Source organism: Festucalex cinctus, chromosome 13 (assembly GCF_051991245.1).
Source record: "Festucalex cinctus isolate MCC-2025b chromosome 13, RoL_Fcin_1.0, whole genome shotgun sequence".
Lineage (NCBI taxonomy): Eukaryota > Metazoa > Chordata > Actinopteri > Syngnathiformes > Syngnathidae > Festucalex > Festucalex cinctus.
In genome coordinates, this window is record NC_135423.1 from 4,785,998 (window position 1) to 4,803,660 (window position 17,663).

The 17,663-nt window shown below is 41.6% G+C and overlaps 2 protein-coding genes across 12 annotated transcripts in view; both read left to right on the plus strand.

The window, feature by feature from the left end:
- stard13b (StAR related lipid transfer domain containing 13b) overlaps positions 1-12,304 on the plus strand; it is a 59,851-nt gene extending 47,547 nt beyond the window's left edge. For all 9 annotated transcript variants that reach the window (XM_077540852.1, XM_077540853.1, XM_077540857.1 and 6 more), the window contains 13 exons: positions 104-175; positions 1,988-2,069; positions 3,302-3,365; positions 4,690-5,993; positions 6,064-6,234; positions 7,309-7,468; positions 7,698-7,896; positions 7,979-8,192; positions 9,368-9,482; positions 9,557-9,769; positions 9,842-10,059; positions 11,117-11,293; positions 11,529-12,304. In XM_077540852.1, the coding sequence (XP_077396978.1) occupies positions 104-175; positions 1,988-2,069; positions 3,302-3,365; positions 4,690-5,993; positions 6,064-6,234; positions 7,309-7,468; positions 7,698-7,896; positions 7,979-8,192; positions 9,368-9,482; positions 9,557-9,769; positions 9,842-10,059; positions 11,117-11,293; positions 11,529-11,646 (3,107 nt within the window). In that variant the 3' untranslated portion in view covers positions 11,647-12,304. The remainder of the gene's footprint in view (positions 1-103; positions 176-1,987; positions 2,070-3,301; positions 3,366-4,689; positions 5,994-6,063; positions 6,235-7,308; positions 7,469-7,697; positions 7,897-7,978; positions 8,193-9,367; positions 9,483-9,556; positions 9,770-9,841; positions 10,060-11,116; positions 11,294-11,528) is intronic.
- A 1,556-nt stretch (positions 12,305-13,860) lies between these two features.
- The window catches only part of nbeab (neurobeachin b), a 216,993-nt gene continuing 213,190 nt past the window's right edge, over positions 13,861-17,663 (plus strand). For 2 of the 3 annotated variants that reach the window (XM_077540847.1, XM_077540848.1), the window contains exons 1-2: positions 13,861-13,988; positions 14,359-14,436. The gene's annotated coding sequence lies outside the window, so the exon portion shown is untranslated. The remainder of the gene's footprint in view (positions 13,989-14,358; positions 14,437-17,663) is intronic. The other variant, XM_077540849.1, reaches the window with a different exon arrangement.

The following is a 17,663-nucleotide window of genomic DNA, read 5'->3' on the forward strand; positions in this document are numbered from 1 at the left end:
TCAGACATGTTAAGACACCTGGGAACTATGTTGAATTAAAAAAAGCAAAAGCTAAATATTGATGAACGTCTTCTTTAACATACTCTCTGTCCTGTGTTTGCAGAAGTCGAGGCGAAGGAGGCGTGCGACTGGCTGCGGGCCGCCGGATTTCCCCAGTACGCGCAGCTCTTTGAAGGTAAATGTGAAAAGCTCATCACAAAGCACACAAGGCTGCCGGGTTAAAGATAGACTTGAAGATCGTAAAACAAAACAAAAAACAAAAAAAAACAGCAGAGCTTTTTATTTTAGGCCATTTAATGTGGGTGTGAAACAAACCGCTGTTCACAAAGCTCAATGCGGCCTTTTTAGGACAAGCAGGCACAGAAGGTCGTCTTGTCGCTCGGGCCACAATTCCACGCATTCATCGGCCGCGTGCGGAGTGCAGCTCATTGAAGACCTCGACATGTTCTGGAGCAAACCAGATGAGACAAAACATGGCCAACATCTGCTCGGGAAATACAGGCTTCACCCGCTACATTGCAATTTATCTATCTGTTTGTTTTTTTTATGTATTTATACAGCTTTTTACATTACTATGAGGCCTATCAGAAAAGTTCCAGGACTGATGTCACAAAAGACATATACCGTATTTCTGGACTATAAGTCACACTTTTTGGAGTGACTTCCATCCATCCATCCATTTTCTTGACCGCTTATTCCTCACAAGGGTCGCGGGGGCTGCTGGCGCCTATCTCAGCTGGCTCTGGGCAGTAGGCGGGGGACACCCTGGACTGGTTGCCAACCAATCACAGGGCACACAGAGACGAACAACCATCCACACTCACACGCACACCTAGGGACAATTCGGAGCGCCCAATTAACCTGCCATGCATGTCTTTGGAATGTGGGAGGAGACCGGAGTACACGGAGAAGACCCACGCGGGCACGGGGAGAACATGCAAACTCCACCCAGGAAGGTCCGAGCCTGGACTCGAACCGGAGACCTCAGAACTGGGAAGCGGACGTGCTAACCACTCGACTACCGTGCCGCCCCCGGAGTGACTTATACATGACAAAATATACGGGGGTATATAATTTCACTGACAGCCACAAGAGGGCACTAGATGCTGCAAAACGGAAACAGAATGATAGAAATATACTTTTTTCCCCCCCAGATGAATCAAATCAAAATCAGTCAAAATTCAGCAAAACAGCAGCGAGTGAAGGGGGTTTTGCTTCAGTGAAAATGGCTGGGAGTGAATGAGTTAAGATATTTACGGTATAAAGAAGTCAACATAATGAAGATTTGAGCAGTCTCGTGGAATTTCCAAGGTCTTGGGCTCTTACTGGCTGCTGGTAACATTATACACCCTACACTTTGTTTTACGCCTTACAAATGGTCCGCAAACATCCTGCCTGCTGGGAGGCCTCTTGGTCGTGAGCCGATAGTGAGTCTGGAATACAACTCCAACAGCGCTAAAATGTGTGTTCACTCTAGTTTGAACCAGACCTCTTCTTTTGTCTGGAGGCTAAGCTGAGACGCTTCGAGACATGAGGAAATCGTTGCGCAAATCAGCTCAAAGCGAGTTTCATTGTCGATTCGATGGGGTCTTGCAAATTGCACTGCAGATGAAATCCATTATTAAGATGTAACGCTGCCGCTTCAAAGCCAAAAAGTCGGACGAACAGGCCGAGCCTTGTTCCAGTCTGAGCGGTCATCGCTGCCTGCCGTCCTGCTTTTCATAAGAAGTTAATGACTTTACATGAATGCAGCGGAATGTCAGATTCAGAGATTCTGGATGCGGTCCACCGAGTTATGTAAGAGAACCCCCATACCCGGCGCGACACGGAACGACCCCGCACAAGCAACATCGCTGTTACTCGGACAAATTCTGTCCCTTCTCATTAGCGTGAAATACTACACGAGTGTCACAGTTCGCGTCCGGAAATATGCCGCCACTCGCTTCCATTTTGTCATCTCTTCTCTTCTGATCTGATTGTCTTCAAGATTCCCAGTTCCCCATTGACATCAGCCCTGTCAAACGAGACCATGACTTCCTGGACAAAGATCTCGTGGAGCCTCTTTGCAGGTAAATACATCAAATGCGTCGATGTTTAAATGTGGTTGTGCTTCGAAAAACTAACAATGGCCAGTCAGATTGGGAACGCTAATAAAAATGGTGTTACATGAGACGGACCCGTCCTAACTACACTCACTGCATAACAAGTCACATTTATTTATAAGAGGGACTTAAAGCATCGAGCTCATTGTGCTCAACAAACACGAGATGTGCACTACTTGTCCATTTTAGACCTTTTTTTTTTTTTTTTTTACAACGTCAAAGTGCATTAAGCCATAAAAAGCGTGGCTCAATATCACTCCATTATGTCAGAGGACAGCGCTTCTCTTCCAATAAGACTTGAAAGAAAAAGTGCTTGTGTCGCCACGGTAACCGTGGTGACAATGGAGAGAGGAAAAAGCTGGAGGAGTGCGAGGGCGCGCTGCACCGCACGACATACTGTGACTCCAAACAGCCCTAAAGCAACTCATCTAAATTCCAAAGTGGCCACGGGGACAAATGGAACACCAGAGGAAAGTGTTCCAACTTGCAGTGTGTGATTCCAGCCGTCCATACCGTTGCTATGGTAACATTTGGAGTGAGCAATTCCGACCAAAGTCTTGCGGCACCAAAATAAATAGCTGCCTTTTATTTCGGTTGATATTTCATGTATGCCCTGTGGGATCCCCTTCTGAAGAAGTCTCCAGTTTTAGCAGTCGCATTCAAAGCTCTTCGGGTCTTTTGGACTAAGGGGCACGGCTTAGAAATCCTCCCTTTTAGCCCCCCTGGGTCTTGCTATCTACAGAAATAATCATGGGAACTTTTTGTTTGGTTAACCCCGATAGTTACTGTCAGTGACGTACGTATCAGTCATATTGAAAATAAAGGTGGTTCTATGGGTCACAGAAATCTCGAGTTTTGTTCTCCAACATGTTTCAGTCCTCACAAATGTTGAGGTTAGGAAAGGTATACAAAAAAATTGTTTGTACTCATAAGAAAACGTTGAGTTACGACTGTGCTGTTTTGCATGAAATTATTTTATGAATATTTACTGCAGTTATTCTGATTTTTCTACTGCACCGCATCACTTTGCATGTCGAGAAGAAATCGTGCCAATTGTCAAACTGAATTTCCGGTTGGATCTGGACAAGATAATGAATTGCTGAGTAAAGTGTCATCAGAGTCACTGAAGTTCTCATGAAATGACAATTTATGTATTTCTTTTGTATGCTGATAGTATTTTTTTTTTTTTTCCCTTACAGGCGACTCAACACCTTAAATAAGTGTGCCTCCTTGAAACTTGATGTGAACCTCCCAAAGAAGAAAGTAAGTGTTGATTTGGATTATGCTTTTAATAATTCATAAGGATTTCTGATGACTTCAAGGCAGATTTAATGTTTTTCAAGCTTTGAATATGTCAAAATGTGCATGCCTGGAATTAGATGTTATTCATAGTTTTATTTAAATGAAGTGGGGAAACCAACACTGCTGACTTAAATCTGCATACATTGTAAGTTCGCCCACTTTGAAATACAGTCTATGATATTATTATTAGCATGCTCTATTTATGGCAGTGTATTTTCAAAGGAGTAGTGTTGCATCACTATTTCCTGATTGTGTAATGTTATTAAGTCTGAGCAGACGCTTCCTCCAGCGAGTCCCTGCAGGTCACGCTCATTGTCCTTCCTGGTAATAATGATACACTGTCAGTAATTCTATACATGACAGCCTAACCTATTTACGCTGTTAATAGGTTTCTGACTGGACATACAAAGGCAAAATGTGCTAGTACACAGTAAATTTTCTAGAGTAAATCTCACTCAAACAGAGTCTATTTGGTCCTACTCTTAACAGAGTAAAGTTTACACTTGGAAGAGAGTAAAATATTCAGAGTAGATTTGCTGACAAAGTTAAAGCAAGCTTTAAAACTGGAGTTAAATCGAATTTTTTTCTAATAAACTAGTAAAACGTACTCAAAAATAATTCTAATTTTTTATTTTATTTTATTTTTCTGAATGAAAAGACTTTACATAGTTTTTGTCACGGAATAGGCCAATTGTCTCGTACACAGTAAAACTACTTGGAGTAATATTTATTTCACTCTCTTCCAAGTGTAAATTTTGCTCTGTTTAAAGTTTGACCAATTTGACTCTGTTTAGAGCAAAACTTACTGTACAAAATTTACTGTGTATGAGAGTTAGAGGTGGCAAATCCAGGTCCAGAAAGTTAAAAACCCTTCCACAGTTTGGCTTTTAGCACCTGATGCTAACTAGCTAGCTAGCTCCTTAGCAGGTAAACGAGGACCATGGAAGCTAGCTAGCTAGCATCTGAAAGTAAAAACCCTGCCACAGTTTGGCTTTAGCCCCTGATGCTACCTAGCTAGCTAGCTAGCTAGCTAGTTAGCTAACTCCCTAGCAGGTAAACAAGCACCATGGGAGCTAGCTAGGGAGCTAGCTAGCTAGCAGCTTGGGCTAAAACCAAATTGTGGCAGGGTTTTTACTTCTGGACTTGGATTAGCCACCTCTGAGAGTAGTTCACCCTCATTAATGCGGTGTCTGTTCTTGTCATCGCTAAAGTGCATAATCAATTGTGTATTCATGGTCTTTAAATTGTACCATTCCAACTTTCTGATTTTCTATGTCTTAACAAGAACGAAGACTCTGATGAGGAAGACCTGTTTGCCATTAGTGACAAATGGACGTTTGAATGGAGCAGCCGACGCTGGTCCAGGCTGCAGGACATTGACTGTCTTCTGGGAAAACAAGGATTAGATCCGTCCGCTGGGGACAACGTGCCTCTCCGAACCACAACCAGCAGCGAAAGTCTTGGAACAGACCTCAGTGAGCCCGAAATATCCTCAGTACATAGCGAAAGCAGCGGCGGCAGCGGTCGTCAGGGTCTAAGCACCGAGGACTCTGACGGTTCCAATCGCACCTGCCCGGATTCTGTAGCCATGCCGGACTTGACGTCCCTTACAATGTCTCATATCGCAAAAGACATCAGCCATTACGGCTCGCTGCCTCACAAGCACGGCAAGACGAGTCGCACCCGCGCCAAAGACTTCTTGAGACGCATGGAGACCCTGCGCTCCCGGGGAGCGCTTACGAGGGGCCGTAAGACGTTGGTCATCAGTTCGCCGGTGCCGCAACGGGAACCTCTCGCGCTCAAGACGCTGCCGTGCGTGGACATCATAAACGGCGCGCCGCAGCTGCCGTCCTACGAGGTTCCGTCCCGGTCCGGCAGTGAAGGGAGCAGCCGTTCCAGTGGGAGTGCAGGCAGCACGCCCAGCCTGAAAGAGCGCAAGCCGTACCGGGCCGACCACAAGCGCAGCGGCATGTATCTGGAAGACGTCGACGTCTTCTCAGGCAAGCAAGTGGCAGAACAAAATCGCATCAATGAATTCTGCTCCTATGAGGACCTGGTGGTCCATATTCCCAATGACCACAAGCCGGGAACCTTCCCCAAAGCACTGTCCATCGAAAGCTTATCGCCAACCAACGGGGCCTCAATAAAATGGCACACGGGTAGCATGCACCTAGACTCGCCGCTAATTTCATGCCGACAGGAAGCCCGGCCCGTCACGCAGTGCGGGAGCCGCATCAGCGTTTATGACAACGTCCCTGGCTCTCATCTGTACGCCAGCACTGGGGACCTCATGGACCTGGAGAAAGAGGACCTGTTTCCTCACCTGGACGACATCTTGATGCACGTCAGCGGTCTGCAGCAGATCGTCGACCACTGGTCCAAGAATGTACTGCCGGGTGGGGATGGGGTGTCGACGGTCGGCCTTCGGTCTTTCAGTCAGATCACGCTAGACTTTGAGGCGGATTCTGTGACCGAAAGCCAGAGCGCGCCGAGTGCCGGGGATGGAGTATCGCTTTCAGACGCGGACGCGACAAGACTCGGCGAGAGGCGAGACTCGGGTGTAGGGGCTTCCCTTACGAGACCTAATCGGTAAGACTTTGGTTGAAATGATTTTCCGAGGATGTTCTTTCTGACTCTGCTGTGTCTTTTGTTGCTCAAGGTTACGGTGGCCCAGCTTTCAGATATCCAATCGTCTTAGCCACTCGGTGGCGTCGTTGCAGATAACGAACCAGTCGGCAGGCCAGCTGAGTTTGTTACAGAAGTTCTCTCTGCTCCGGCTTACTGCCATCATGGAAAAATACTCCTTGTCAAACAAACATGGCTGGACCTGGTCAGTATCTTTTAAACACTTAAAGAGAAAGTCAACCTCCCCTCCGCCAAAAAATCTCTTGACTATAATGTGTTCTAATCGTGACATTCTGATTAATATTATATTTATGGAATATGACTTATGCAGCGAAATCCAGCCATTTTTATCCATCTGAGGGGGCGGCCATTTTGCCATTTGCTGTCGACTGAAGATGACATCACAGTTGGCCACCTGTTTTCTGAAGCTGAGCAGTGATTGGTTACCCGAGACCTGAGCAACTGTGATGTCGTTTTCACTCAAGTAGCAAAATGGCCGCCTTCTGATATTGCTAAAATAAAATTAGGGGTGTGAAAATTAGTGCGTTAATTTCGGGTTAAAGTTCCTTTAACGCCACTATTTTTTTTTTTTTAAATGTGCGATTAATAACCACCCCTTACTTGGAAAGCCTGTACTGGGGTAATTCCAGTCACAATGCAGCAGACATGTCCACGTCAAAATTTTGCAGTAATAAATGTAATAATAATAATGCATATATTTGTGGAGACTGGGGTCAAGTTGTATTTGACAATTTTAAAAATGTGCATAATTTCACAAGTTACTTCATATTAAAGATTAGATAGCTCTTTTTATGAAAGAAAAATGCACTGAACTGTCACCAATGTCTTACAAGTGCAATATTAATGATTTTTTTTATAGTACATCTTTTTTTCAATTTAATTTTAGGAATTTACTGTATCAATGACTAAAAGATGAGACTTCTATTTGTATACAAATATTTTATTGTACATTTAGAACAGCTGTAACAATTTGCAATTAATTGTGAGTTAACTACTGAAGTCATGTGTGTAATTGCAATAAAAAATCTTAAATCGCCTGTCAACCCTAATAAAAATTGCTGGATTTTGCTGCTTAACTCATATTCCACTAACACAATATTAACCAGAATTGAGACTGGTGGGGTTGCATAGACCTTATTATTGTCAATATTTTTTTTTTTTTGGGGGGGGGGATTGACTGCCTCTTTAACAATAGGTTTTGAATCTGTAAATGTATGTATTTGACTTGTCAAATGCGCTTTTTGTGCCTGCCTACTAGGGCCGTACCAAAATTTATGAAGAGAATGAAGGTCCCGGACTACAAGGACAAGAACGTGTTTGGCGTCCCCCTTATAGTTCACGTGCAGCGTTCTGGGCAGCCTCTGCCCCTCGGCCTGCAGCAGGCCCTGCGGTACTTGAGGAGCCAGTGTCTTGACCAGGTCAGTCGGAGCGCACGCTCTCGGCTTGTGTTCGTCCAAGTGATGTAACAAGCCATCGACGTTATCTAATACTCGCAAGCGGGTGTATGGTTTCCCCCCGAACAATGACGTTGGCTCTTCTGCAATACAATAGATGCGTACTAACAATGGAAGTGCGTGACCTCGCTCTCACGTCATGCCGCCGGCCGCCCTTGTCTGACACCAACAACGTGTTTGTTTCACTGCTAAGGTGGGACTCTTTCGTAAATCCGGGGTCAAGTCCCGAATTCAAGCGCTGAGGCAGCTGAACGAAAGCTCCCCGGGCAACGTGAGCTACGACGACCAGTCGGCGTACGACGTGGCAGACATGGTCAAACAGTTCTTCAGGGATCTGCCGGAGCCGCTGCTCACCAGCAAGCTGGGGGAAACCTTCCTCCACATCTACCAATGTAAGGACGCCGCCGCGCTCGGCCTCGACGCCGGCCAATCGGGTCGCAAAGATGAGAGAACGAAATGTTTTGAAACGCGCAGATGTACCCAAGGACCAACGATTGCAGGCTGTCCAGGCCGCCATTATGTTGATGTCGGACGAAAACCGAGAGGTGCTGCAGACGCTTCTTTGTTTCCTGAGCGATGTGACGTCCTCGGTGGAGGAAAACCAGATGACGCCCATGAACATTGCCGTGTGCCTGGCGCCTTCCCTTTTCCACCTCAACATACTCAAGAAAGACAATCTTTCCCCGAGGTACACGCTAACCACGGTCACTTTCTAGAGCTGGGTATCGATTCTAATTTCCTCAATCGATTTGATTTCGATTCACAAGAGTTCAGTTTGGTTAGATTTTTCCCGAGTCGATTCAGTTTACTTCAATTCAGTCCGATATTGATTAATTATGGAATATCAATTCTTAAATATCAAAAACATGACTAAAAACTCGATTTGATTTTTCCTGAGTCGATTCAATTTACTTCAGTTCAATCCAATATTGATTAATTATGGAACATCAATTCTTAAATATCAAGGACATAATTAAAACTCGATTAGATTTTTCCTGATTTGATTCAATTTACTTCAGTTCAATCCAATACTGATTAATTATGGAACATCAATTCTTAAATATCAAGGACATAATTAAAAACTCGATTAGATTTTTCCTGATTTGATTCAATTTACTTCAGGTCAATCCGATATTGATTAATTTATGAACTTCCAAATTAAATTTTGTGGAGGCAGTAACTAGTTAAATGTTTTGAGTTTATTAATAATGAAAGTAACACGTGTTATAGTCACATGACACCAACATTGATATCAGCAAGGATGAGATGAACATATTTTCATACTTCTAATTCAATAATTTGTAAATATTATGAACTGTTGTCTTAAAGTGCAATAAGTCAGGTCTTTCATAAATGTAAGAAAATACTTTTAAATTCATGCATGTGAACAGTAAATTTCAAGAAAACTGTAAGATACAAAAAAATGGGCCTGCTAGTCTATTTTCTTATGGATTTATGGAAAAAGTGATTTTAAAATAATTAAATCATGGTTTTATGAATCTATCAGGCTTTTTTTTTTTTTTTTTTTAAATTAAAACCAACCCTATCATTTTATGCACAATATATGCGCGCATCCTATTAACTCATTCATTATCTTCACTCATGACTCCATAAACAGACTTAAAGAAGACTTTTCTACGCCTTTGATTACTCTTCGAAAAGGACGGGGCGCTCTTTTTGAAGCGCCATTTTATGACATCATGCTGTGTACAAACAAAGCAAGCTCTCTAATTTACTGCAACGACTTTGCGCTAAAGGATGAAAAGAGGCATCCCGCCAAGCGAAAGGGGGCGGGGTTTATTACGTGTTGACGTCCACCTCGCTTCTCTGGCCCAACGGAATTTCTGTTCCCGCGTCGCTCAGGGCCATGCAGAAGAAGTACGCGAGCGGAAGGCCGGACCAGAAGGACCTGAATGAAAATTTAGCTGCGACGCAAGGTCTCGCTCACATGATCACAGAGTGCAACCGTCTCTTTGAGGTACAACAGCCGTCCTGCTGTTTTTGTTTTTTTGTCTCAGAAGTTTTTTACAACCACTCGTATTTGTCAATTAGATCCCTCACGAAATGGTTACGCAGTCACGCAATTCATACGTGGAGGCCGAGCTCCACGCGCCGACTTTTGACGAGCTCTTCAAGCGGCTGGAGGACGACGACGAGAACCACGTGGAGGGCAGACTGGGAAACCTGCTCAAAGAGGCCCGCGAAAAATCCAAATACTGGGTGTCCTGTAGCAGCTCCGATAACACGGAGCTCTTCTACAAAAAGGTGCACGTTCGATACTTTTGTGGAAAGGACGTTGCGCAATGGTTGGTCACGTGGGTTTGCCTCGTGTCCAAGGTGGGTGACGGGAACCCGCTGAGACGCTGGAGGGTGTCGGTGGAGGTGGAGGCGCCGCCGTCGGTGGTGTTGAACCGCGTGCTGCGGGAGCGCCACCTGTGGGACGTCGACTTGCTGCAGTGGAAAGTGTGCGAGACGCTGGACAAGCAGACGGAGGTGTTTCAGTACGTCCTCAATCGGATGCCGCCTCACCCCAGCCGGGACTTTGTGGTTCTCAGGTAAGTTGGATCAGACATCTTTTTTTGTTGTTGTTGTTTTTGTTTTGTTTTTTTTCAAAATAAAAAAAAAATAGAATAATTGATATCAAATCAGTTTTCCTTTTCAATCCTGATATTTATTCATAAAACCATAAATCATTTATTTTTTTTCTCTTTTTCCCATAAATTCACATTCATTTTTAAAAGCTAATTTGTTTTTTGTATCTTACTAAATTTACGGTCGCATTTAAAAGTAATTTCTTACGTTTATGGAGGACCTGACTTATTTGGCAATTAAATTAATAATAATAATAATAATTAATAATAATAATAATAATTCATTATTATTATTATTATTATTATTAGTAGGAGTAGTAGTGTTTAATAAGAAATTATATAATAATAATTATTATGATTATATCAGAATAATAATAATAATAATTAATATTATTATTAGTATTAATATATTTGTTCCTTTATTATTATTATTATTAGTATATAATATATAATAATTATTATTATTAATAATATAGTAATTTCTTCTTCTTATTATTATTATTATTATTAGTAGTAGTAGTAGTAGTACTATATAAAAATAATAATCATAAATTATATGATTATTAATATAATTTATTATTATTATTAGTAGTAGTATATAATAATAATTATTATTATTACTATTATTATTATTTTTATTATCATTATTATTATTATTATTGTTATTATTATTATTATTGTTATTATTATTATTATTATTATTATTATTATTATTATTATTATTATGGGGTGGTTGAGTGGTTAGCACGTCTGCCTCCCAGTACTGAGGACGCAAGATGGAGTCCAGGCTTCGGCCTTCCTGGGTGGAGTTTGCATGTTCTCCCCGTGCCTGCGTGGGTCTTCTCCGGGTACTCCGGTCTCCTCCCACATTGCAAAGACATGCATGGCAGGTTAATTGGGCGCTCCGAATTGTCCCTTCAGGTTCCGTCACTACTGTTGTCACTTTACTGAACTCTGTCATGAACTGAGGAGCGTATCGCATTGGTTTCATTCTGACAACGATATTGTTTCCCCCGTCAAGGTCATGGAGGACAGACTTGCCCAAAGGCGCATGTTCCCTGGTTTCTGTATCAATCGAGCATGAGGGTTGTCCTCCCATCGGAGCGGTACGAGCTTTTGTCCTGGAGTCCAATTACCTGCTGGAGCCCTGCGGTTCAGGGAAGTCCAGGCTGACTCACATTTGCCGAGTGGATCTGAAGTAAGTGAAAATTTGTTTAACATATTTTGTTTAATAAGATCTGCCAGTAGCAAATCCAGCAAAAGAAAAAGCACAACCAGATACAGGAGGAGGTCCGAGGCTTACCACTTCCGAGTCTTACGTTGGCGACGTAATCAGGAAATATCATTATAAAGCCTTTGAGGCCATAAATGTACAAGAAACCCGTGTACTTGTACTTGAATGTATGAGACCTAAAGTGGCGTTTATCTTTCAGGGGAAGGACTCCGGAATGGTACAACAAAGCCTTTGGCCACCTTTGTGCCGCAGAAGCTGCTCGCATCCGCAACTCCTTTCAGCCGCTCATCGCAGACGGTCCAGAGACCAAAATCTGAAACTCTTGAGCCTTTTCCGCCATTGTGAAGTCAAAGAGCAAAGGTTAAACCCCCAAAACTAAGGCACAGTTGAATATCATGTTTGTTTTTTTTATATAATGTTAAGCTCCTCTGCATTTGCACAATAACAAATGAGAACATCTTATAGGTGTTGAGCGTATTTACTCATTGGGAATTAATCATCCTGCCAAATTGTCGAACTTTATGTACTTTGGTATCAGAAAACCTCCATAGTATAATATTGTGTCTATCTATTAATGTTATTTACTCTTGTAATATACTGTACAATGTCTAGGACATTTAAGCTCTCATATGCTTCTGGGAAGCATGTAGTGTACATAATAATCATTTTACGATTTAAAGCTATAATTATTATTGTTGTGTATACAAATGTGTGAATATAGTGTACATGCAATGTATATATTGGATAATTGTGAAGGGATCAATAGTATGGTCATTTCCTATATAATGAGTCACCCTTAAAATGTAAACTGGTTTTACTTCAGTATTGAAATGAATGTTTTTGTTCAACTTGGACCTCCGATGGTTGTGAATGACGTACGGTTTGACTTGATCATATCTGCTTCTATGGTACTGGATGTGCTGGTGACAACAAAAGACGTGTGTTTGTTTTGAAATAAAACTGTCAAAATAATAGTATGGTTGTGTTCCATTCATTCTTATATGCAAACACGAGTCAGAAAATATAAGTATATGTGCAATTACGGTACTGTAGTTGCAGACAATCACTTGTCTGATTCAGTAGAGAGGGACCTCTACTGGTGAGTTGTAGACAACACTCATGTTTTATGAAAGCTGTCTCTAAATTGAAAAAAACAAATCACAAGATAACGTCACAATACTATGAGATTAACATAACATTATATATGCATAAAATAATGTGCAAATCAAGTTTTTTTTTTTTTTTGCCATCAATATTTTCTTACTGATAATGAATATTGACTCCAAATATCGGTTATTGGCCTCCTTGACTACAAATAAGCAGTACCGGCCCTGATAAAAAAAAACCATACCAGTCAACTCATCAGCATTCACAATTTGAAATTCATATTGACGAAATATTTACACTGAACACATGGCGTGACCCCGCGACCCTTGTTAGGAAGATGAATGGACATTTCGTGACAGGGTGGACACCTTCCCGCATCACTGCTGATCAGTGTAAATCGATGATTACTGCGATCTGCACTGTTGATGCCACAAGACCGGCGACGTGAAACCCTGCAAAATATCCCTCCCACTTTGAGACAGATTATCGTAATGAGGTCATCAAATGCAAGTCTGTCACTCGTAACTGTGGACACGAATATCCTCAGGCGGTCTGGGTCCATTTTTTACACAACGCAAATCGTCACTGAGTAGGATTTTGAAGGTATTGGTCAAAACGGAGCACATTGACAGGTCATTTCATGAATTATGGTGAAGCTCTCATATTTTTGGCTACGAAATGAATATGGTAAGAGAAAGGCATCCAGTCAGCATATTAGTACCATTTTAGAGCACTTTTCAGTGGATCATCACTCTTGTAATAGCCACGGTGTTTAAGCAAAAGAGAGAGAGAAAAAAAAAGACGTTTAATGGTTCTGCGGCAAACCTTGAATTCATTAGCGGGGCAACATTACACTTTTTGAAGTTTAATTAACCTCAACGACCATTTAATAGCTTAAAAAAAGCCTATTCAGACGTCATTTGAGGCTTAGGGTATCAAGGTATCATTTGTCTGAAAAAAAGTAAATCTAATTAGCTTCTAGGGACTTGATATGAGAACAGACAGATGACACCGACAGGATTATTATTTTTTTCCCTGCCTGCAAGAACCAAAGTGAAGACTTTTCTAAATCCAATTAAATCTCAGGCGTTAATGATGTGGACAGCTCACCGCTGTAACGCGACACCGAGTCAACTGATAAAACTATCACAAGCCAACTCAATTGCACTTGTTATGTATGATGTATGTTTTGTTTTTTGTTAGATTTTATGTTTTCCATTTTTTTCTGTTATGATCTGTTCTGCCGTTTTCCTTTGTCTCATCCAGTTTTATGACGTCCTGTGCTTGTCTTCCCACTCCCTTGTGTCAGCCAATCAGTTCATTCAGCCACGTGTTTCTTGTCCAGGTGTCTCTTGTTGGCCAATTACCTGTTTTCGTTCAGTCTGTGTAGGTCCATTGTCGTTTTTTTACCTTGTCATGTTTCCTGTTCCTTTTCCTTATGTCGTTGGACTTTGTTGTTTGTTTGTTAGTACCTTGTTAAACTTCTTGATTTAAACTTAAACACCATTTTTGAGCAGCTTTGACTCCTCCCCCTGCTTCCTTGCACCTTGACGTGAGTTTAAGGTTTTGTTACTTCTAAAACATTATGTGGCGTAGCACCTTCCTATCTTGCTGATTTAGTCATATAGTATGTTCCATTTCGAGACGTATGCTCACTACATGCTGGTCTTTTAGTGAGTGAAAAAGAAATCAGCAGGTTCTCCAACATTCTCTCTTTGTGTTACAATACTCTGAGATGCTAATATAGCAATAGCCAGATGGATATTACAAATCCAGCTGGTACCTCTCCAGTAGTAATTTCGTCGGGAAAAGGCGGGACATTCTGTACAATAATTCGAGCTGATTGGACGATGCGACGTTCTACACATTTGTTTGAACCAATCACAGCCACGGGTGACATTTTGTGTTCGTTCTTGTCGAAGGAGGGGAAAAAAACGAACATCTTACCAGCTAGAAATGCACGAAGCGCCTCTCGCTGTTCAACATTCAACAAGGAAACGGTGAGTCATTCTGCGAGAACAGAATTAATTGTAGCGTCCATTCCTCCATGTTGGGTTTGTTTGTTAGCCCCTGCGTCGGCGCTGGCTTCCTGGTTTCGTCACACTTGCATATCCCGCCCCCCCGAACACGATGTCGCTCTGTGATTGGTCCGAACTATCAGCGTTTCGGAATGGTGGTTCATCTGTGTACAAGATGTATTCTCCGGAGTTTGTGAACTCACAAATACCGCCAGAATTCATCTTGCGAGAGCAAGGTTACTAGGATGCCTTACCTGCGGAAATTATAGCGGCTATAGAAATGTTAAAATCCTGACCTAAGACTTTTTTTTTTTTTTTTTTTTAACACTCTCACATTTAATTAAACCATGCCAAGAATGCGAAATTGCCTCTTGCCCTGTCGCACATCCTGTCATCTGGATTTTGGCATGTTGCTGTGAGGAAATTCTACCAACCAGGACAAGATCTAAGGACAAAGCACCTCCCCGAAGGCCACTGACAACCTCCGGTGCTTCATCTCATTAAATGGACTCTCATGCTGTTTTAAGTAATCTTCCTTGCCTGGTTGGAAGGTTTAAATTAGGGGATGCCATTTGATCTGTGGGCCTGTGAAGCTCGTTTGAGACTGTTTTGTGATTAAGGGCTACACTAAAACTTGACTTGACAAGCCACAGACTTGCTTGGCACGATGTTACAAGCTCACGGACCTCATTGACACAAGCATCGGCTACATGCAAAAACAGCCCTCACCCATGTCAAAATGGTTTCTTACACACATCTGATCAAAGGGTAAAGTGTGGTATAAGTCAGGCAGCCATTTTGGTGTGATGTGAAACTTACTGCATGTGTAGTACATTAATTATTTATGTCCTCAACTTAGCCTTTTCAAAAAACAAAAAAAGAAAAAAAGAAAAAATTAGCCCCATCATTTTCACTGATCGACACGAAATCAGGTAAATGTATCCATCAAATGACAACACACGAATATTTATTCTTTTGTTTTTGTCATCTAAAGCAGGAAATGCTTCGAGTTAGTTTGATCATCATTTCCAGGATTTGGAAAGTTGGGGAAAATTAGCCTCAACAGCAGTTTTCACTGGTCGACACCAAATTAAGTGTTAAAGTGTTGATCAATGAAAGCAACCATGCCTGAAATTGAAGAGGAAGTCGCCCATTTTGGTTTGGAGCAGCCATTTTGCCCACATTACAGAAGTTGTACAAACTCTTCGAGAATTCACCCAAATGGAAGCATGTATTTCAGACAGATTAATTGCAATAGTGATTAGACGTACTGTGCCGTTAGTGTGCATTGGAAAAAGCTAGGAAGTAATTTATGAATCTCGTATCGAGTCGTAAATCGTGTCACTAATGATGAGTGAAGCCTCATTGATTCATTGAAGTTAATTCTGTTTTTTTTTCTCATTCTACTGTTAAGTTTTTGTCATACTCCGATTTAGTTTTGGACATGTGGCCAAATTTGTTTATTCCTTTTTTTCTTCTCTGGTAAAATATTGCAGAAGTGCAGCAATACCTCCCAGAACTCAACAGTAGTATACATATTTGCAGAATACACGCTGGTAGGAAGAAGTGCATTAAGTGGAGCAGCTACAGGCAATTTTGGGGCCAAAATCATTTAGTTGATTAGCTGATACAAACGTGCAATTTAGAGTGAATGTGCTATATGGGTCATGTTTTGAGAAAATAGGGCTACCCATTAAATATTCCAAGATTGGTGGGCAGCCAATACATGGAGAGGAAAAAAAAGATTACAGAACATTAAACCATAAAATCCACATTGGAATTTTGGCTCAATCAGTGTGTACGTTGTTTTAATGCTCTAATATGAAAAATGTATACACCCATGGGAGCATTAAGCATAAAAAAACGACTTAAGGCCAGGATTTTAAAAGTTTTATCTTTTAATCTATTTTCAGTCATGTTACACGTATATGCTGCTTTATAAAGATGACATGTCCCGCGTACTGTTGGATCATAATTTGATTTGTGTTGTGATTAATGTGATGAAATGTCATTTGATTACTATAACAATCTGCCTAGTTGGTATGCTAGTCGCAGACAAAAGCAATAAAATCCGCAGTTTGATGTTGTTTGACCAATTGGGAGCGTGATTGTGTGGGGAGGGGAAGGGGAGGTAGAGTACGTGAATTAGAAGCGAGATGATTTTTGCATTCTTCTCTCAACTATCGTAGTTTCAATGTGTGAAGTGTCAATCGTGAAGAAGATGTAAAGTGAGGTCGATTGTTTGGGAGACATAACGCCGCCGGTCGTTCATTTCAACAGGTAAGCTGATTAAGAAATGGACACGGTAGAAATTCAAACACAGATAACATGATCAGTGAGGGACTGGCTCATTTATTGACTTTTCTGTTGCTGATTATTGGCACGGACATGCCCTTTGACTGTGAAATGGACAGCCTGCTAAACAGCTTGACGCTACCTTGCAGGCTCGCAGGCTAATTATATTTCAGTAAATTACCCAAAGAAAACCCAACCCATCATTTTATACTAAAATGCCTTCCACAAACCCAATGGTGGTGGTTTTGTTCCCACTGTTTGCCATTTTAGTATGTGGGCCTAGCACAATAAAGTATTTATTTATTTATTTTTAATAATCGTTTACAGATGTGATGATTTGTGAATTGCCAATTCCAAACACCGGAGCTGATATTTCTGTAATGCAAATGCTTAATTTACACGATGTAAACGAACAGCATATTGTAATTGCTTTTGCCTGTGACTAGCATACAAAACAGGCAGATTGCTATAGTAGTCAAATGACATTTCAAAATCAAAATAATCCTCACAAATCAAATCAACAATCCAAAGTCCAATGCTTTGACCGCCATTTTGACTTGTGACGTAAACTCGGAATTGTCAATACTGACGTAACGTTGTCTGAGGTAATAACAGCTAACCTAGCACGGTTTACCAAAAAGAAAGGCAAACACAACAAATTGTACAATCACAATACATTAGTTTAACCATTTTTGAACCTGGTCACCTCACTTGTTGGACAGGCGTTTCAAAAGGACACTGTCCCAGTGCACCGTCCGGAAGGCGGAAACCGAGCGGAAGTTCACTTGACGCCTAACATGGCTTCCTTCCGGTTTTCCTGCCTTGGTGCAGCAGGTGTATCGAAGACATTTTCACCGCTTAGCGTCACATTTCTGACTTATAGGTGTTTTTAATGCCATATCAACGCTCTTTTC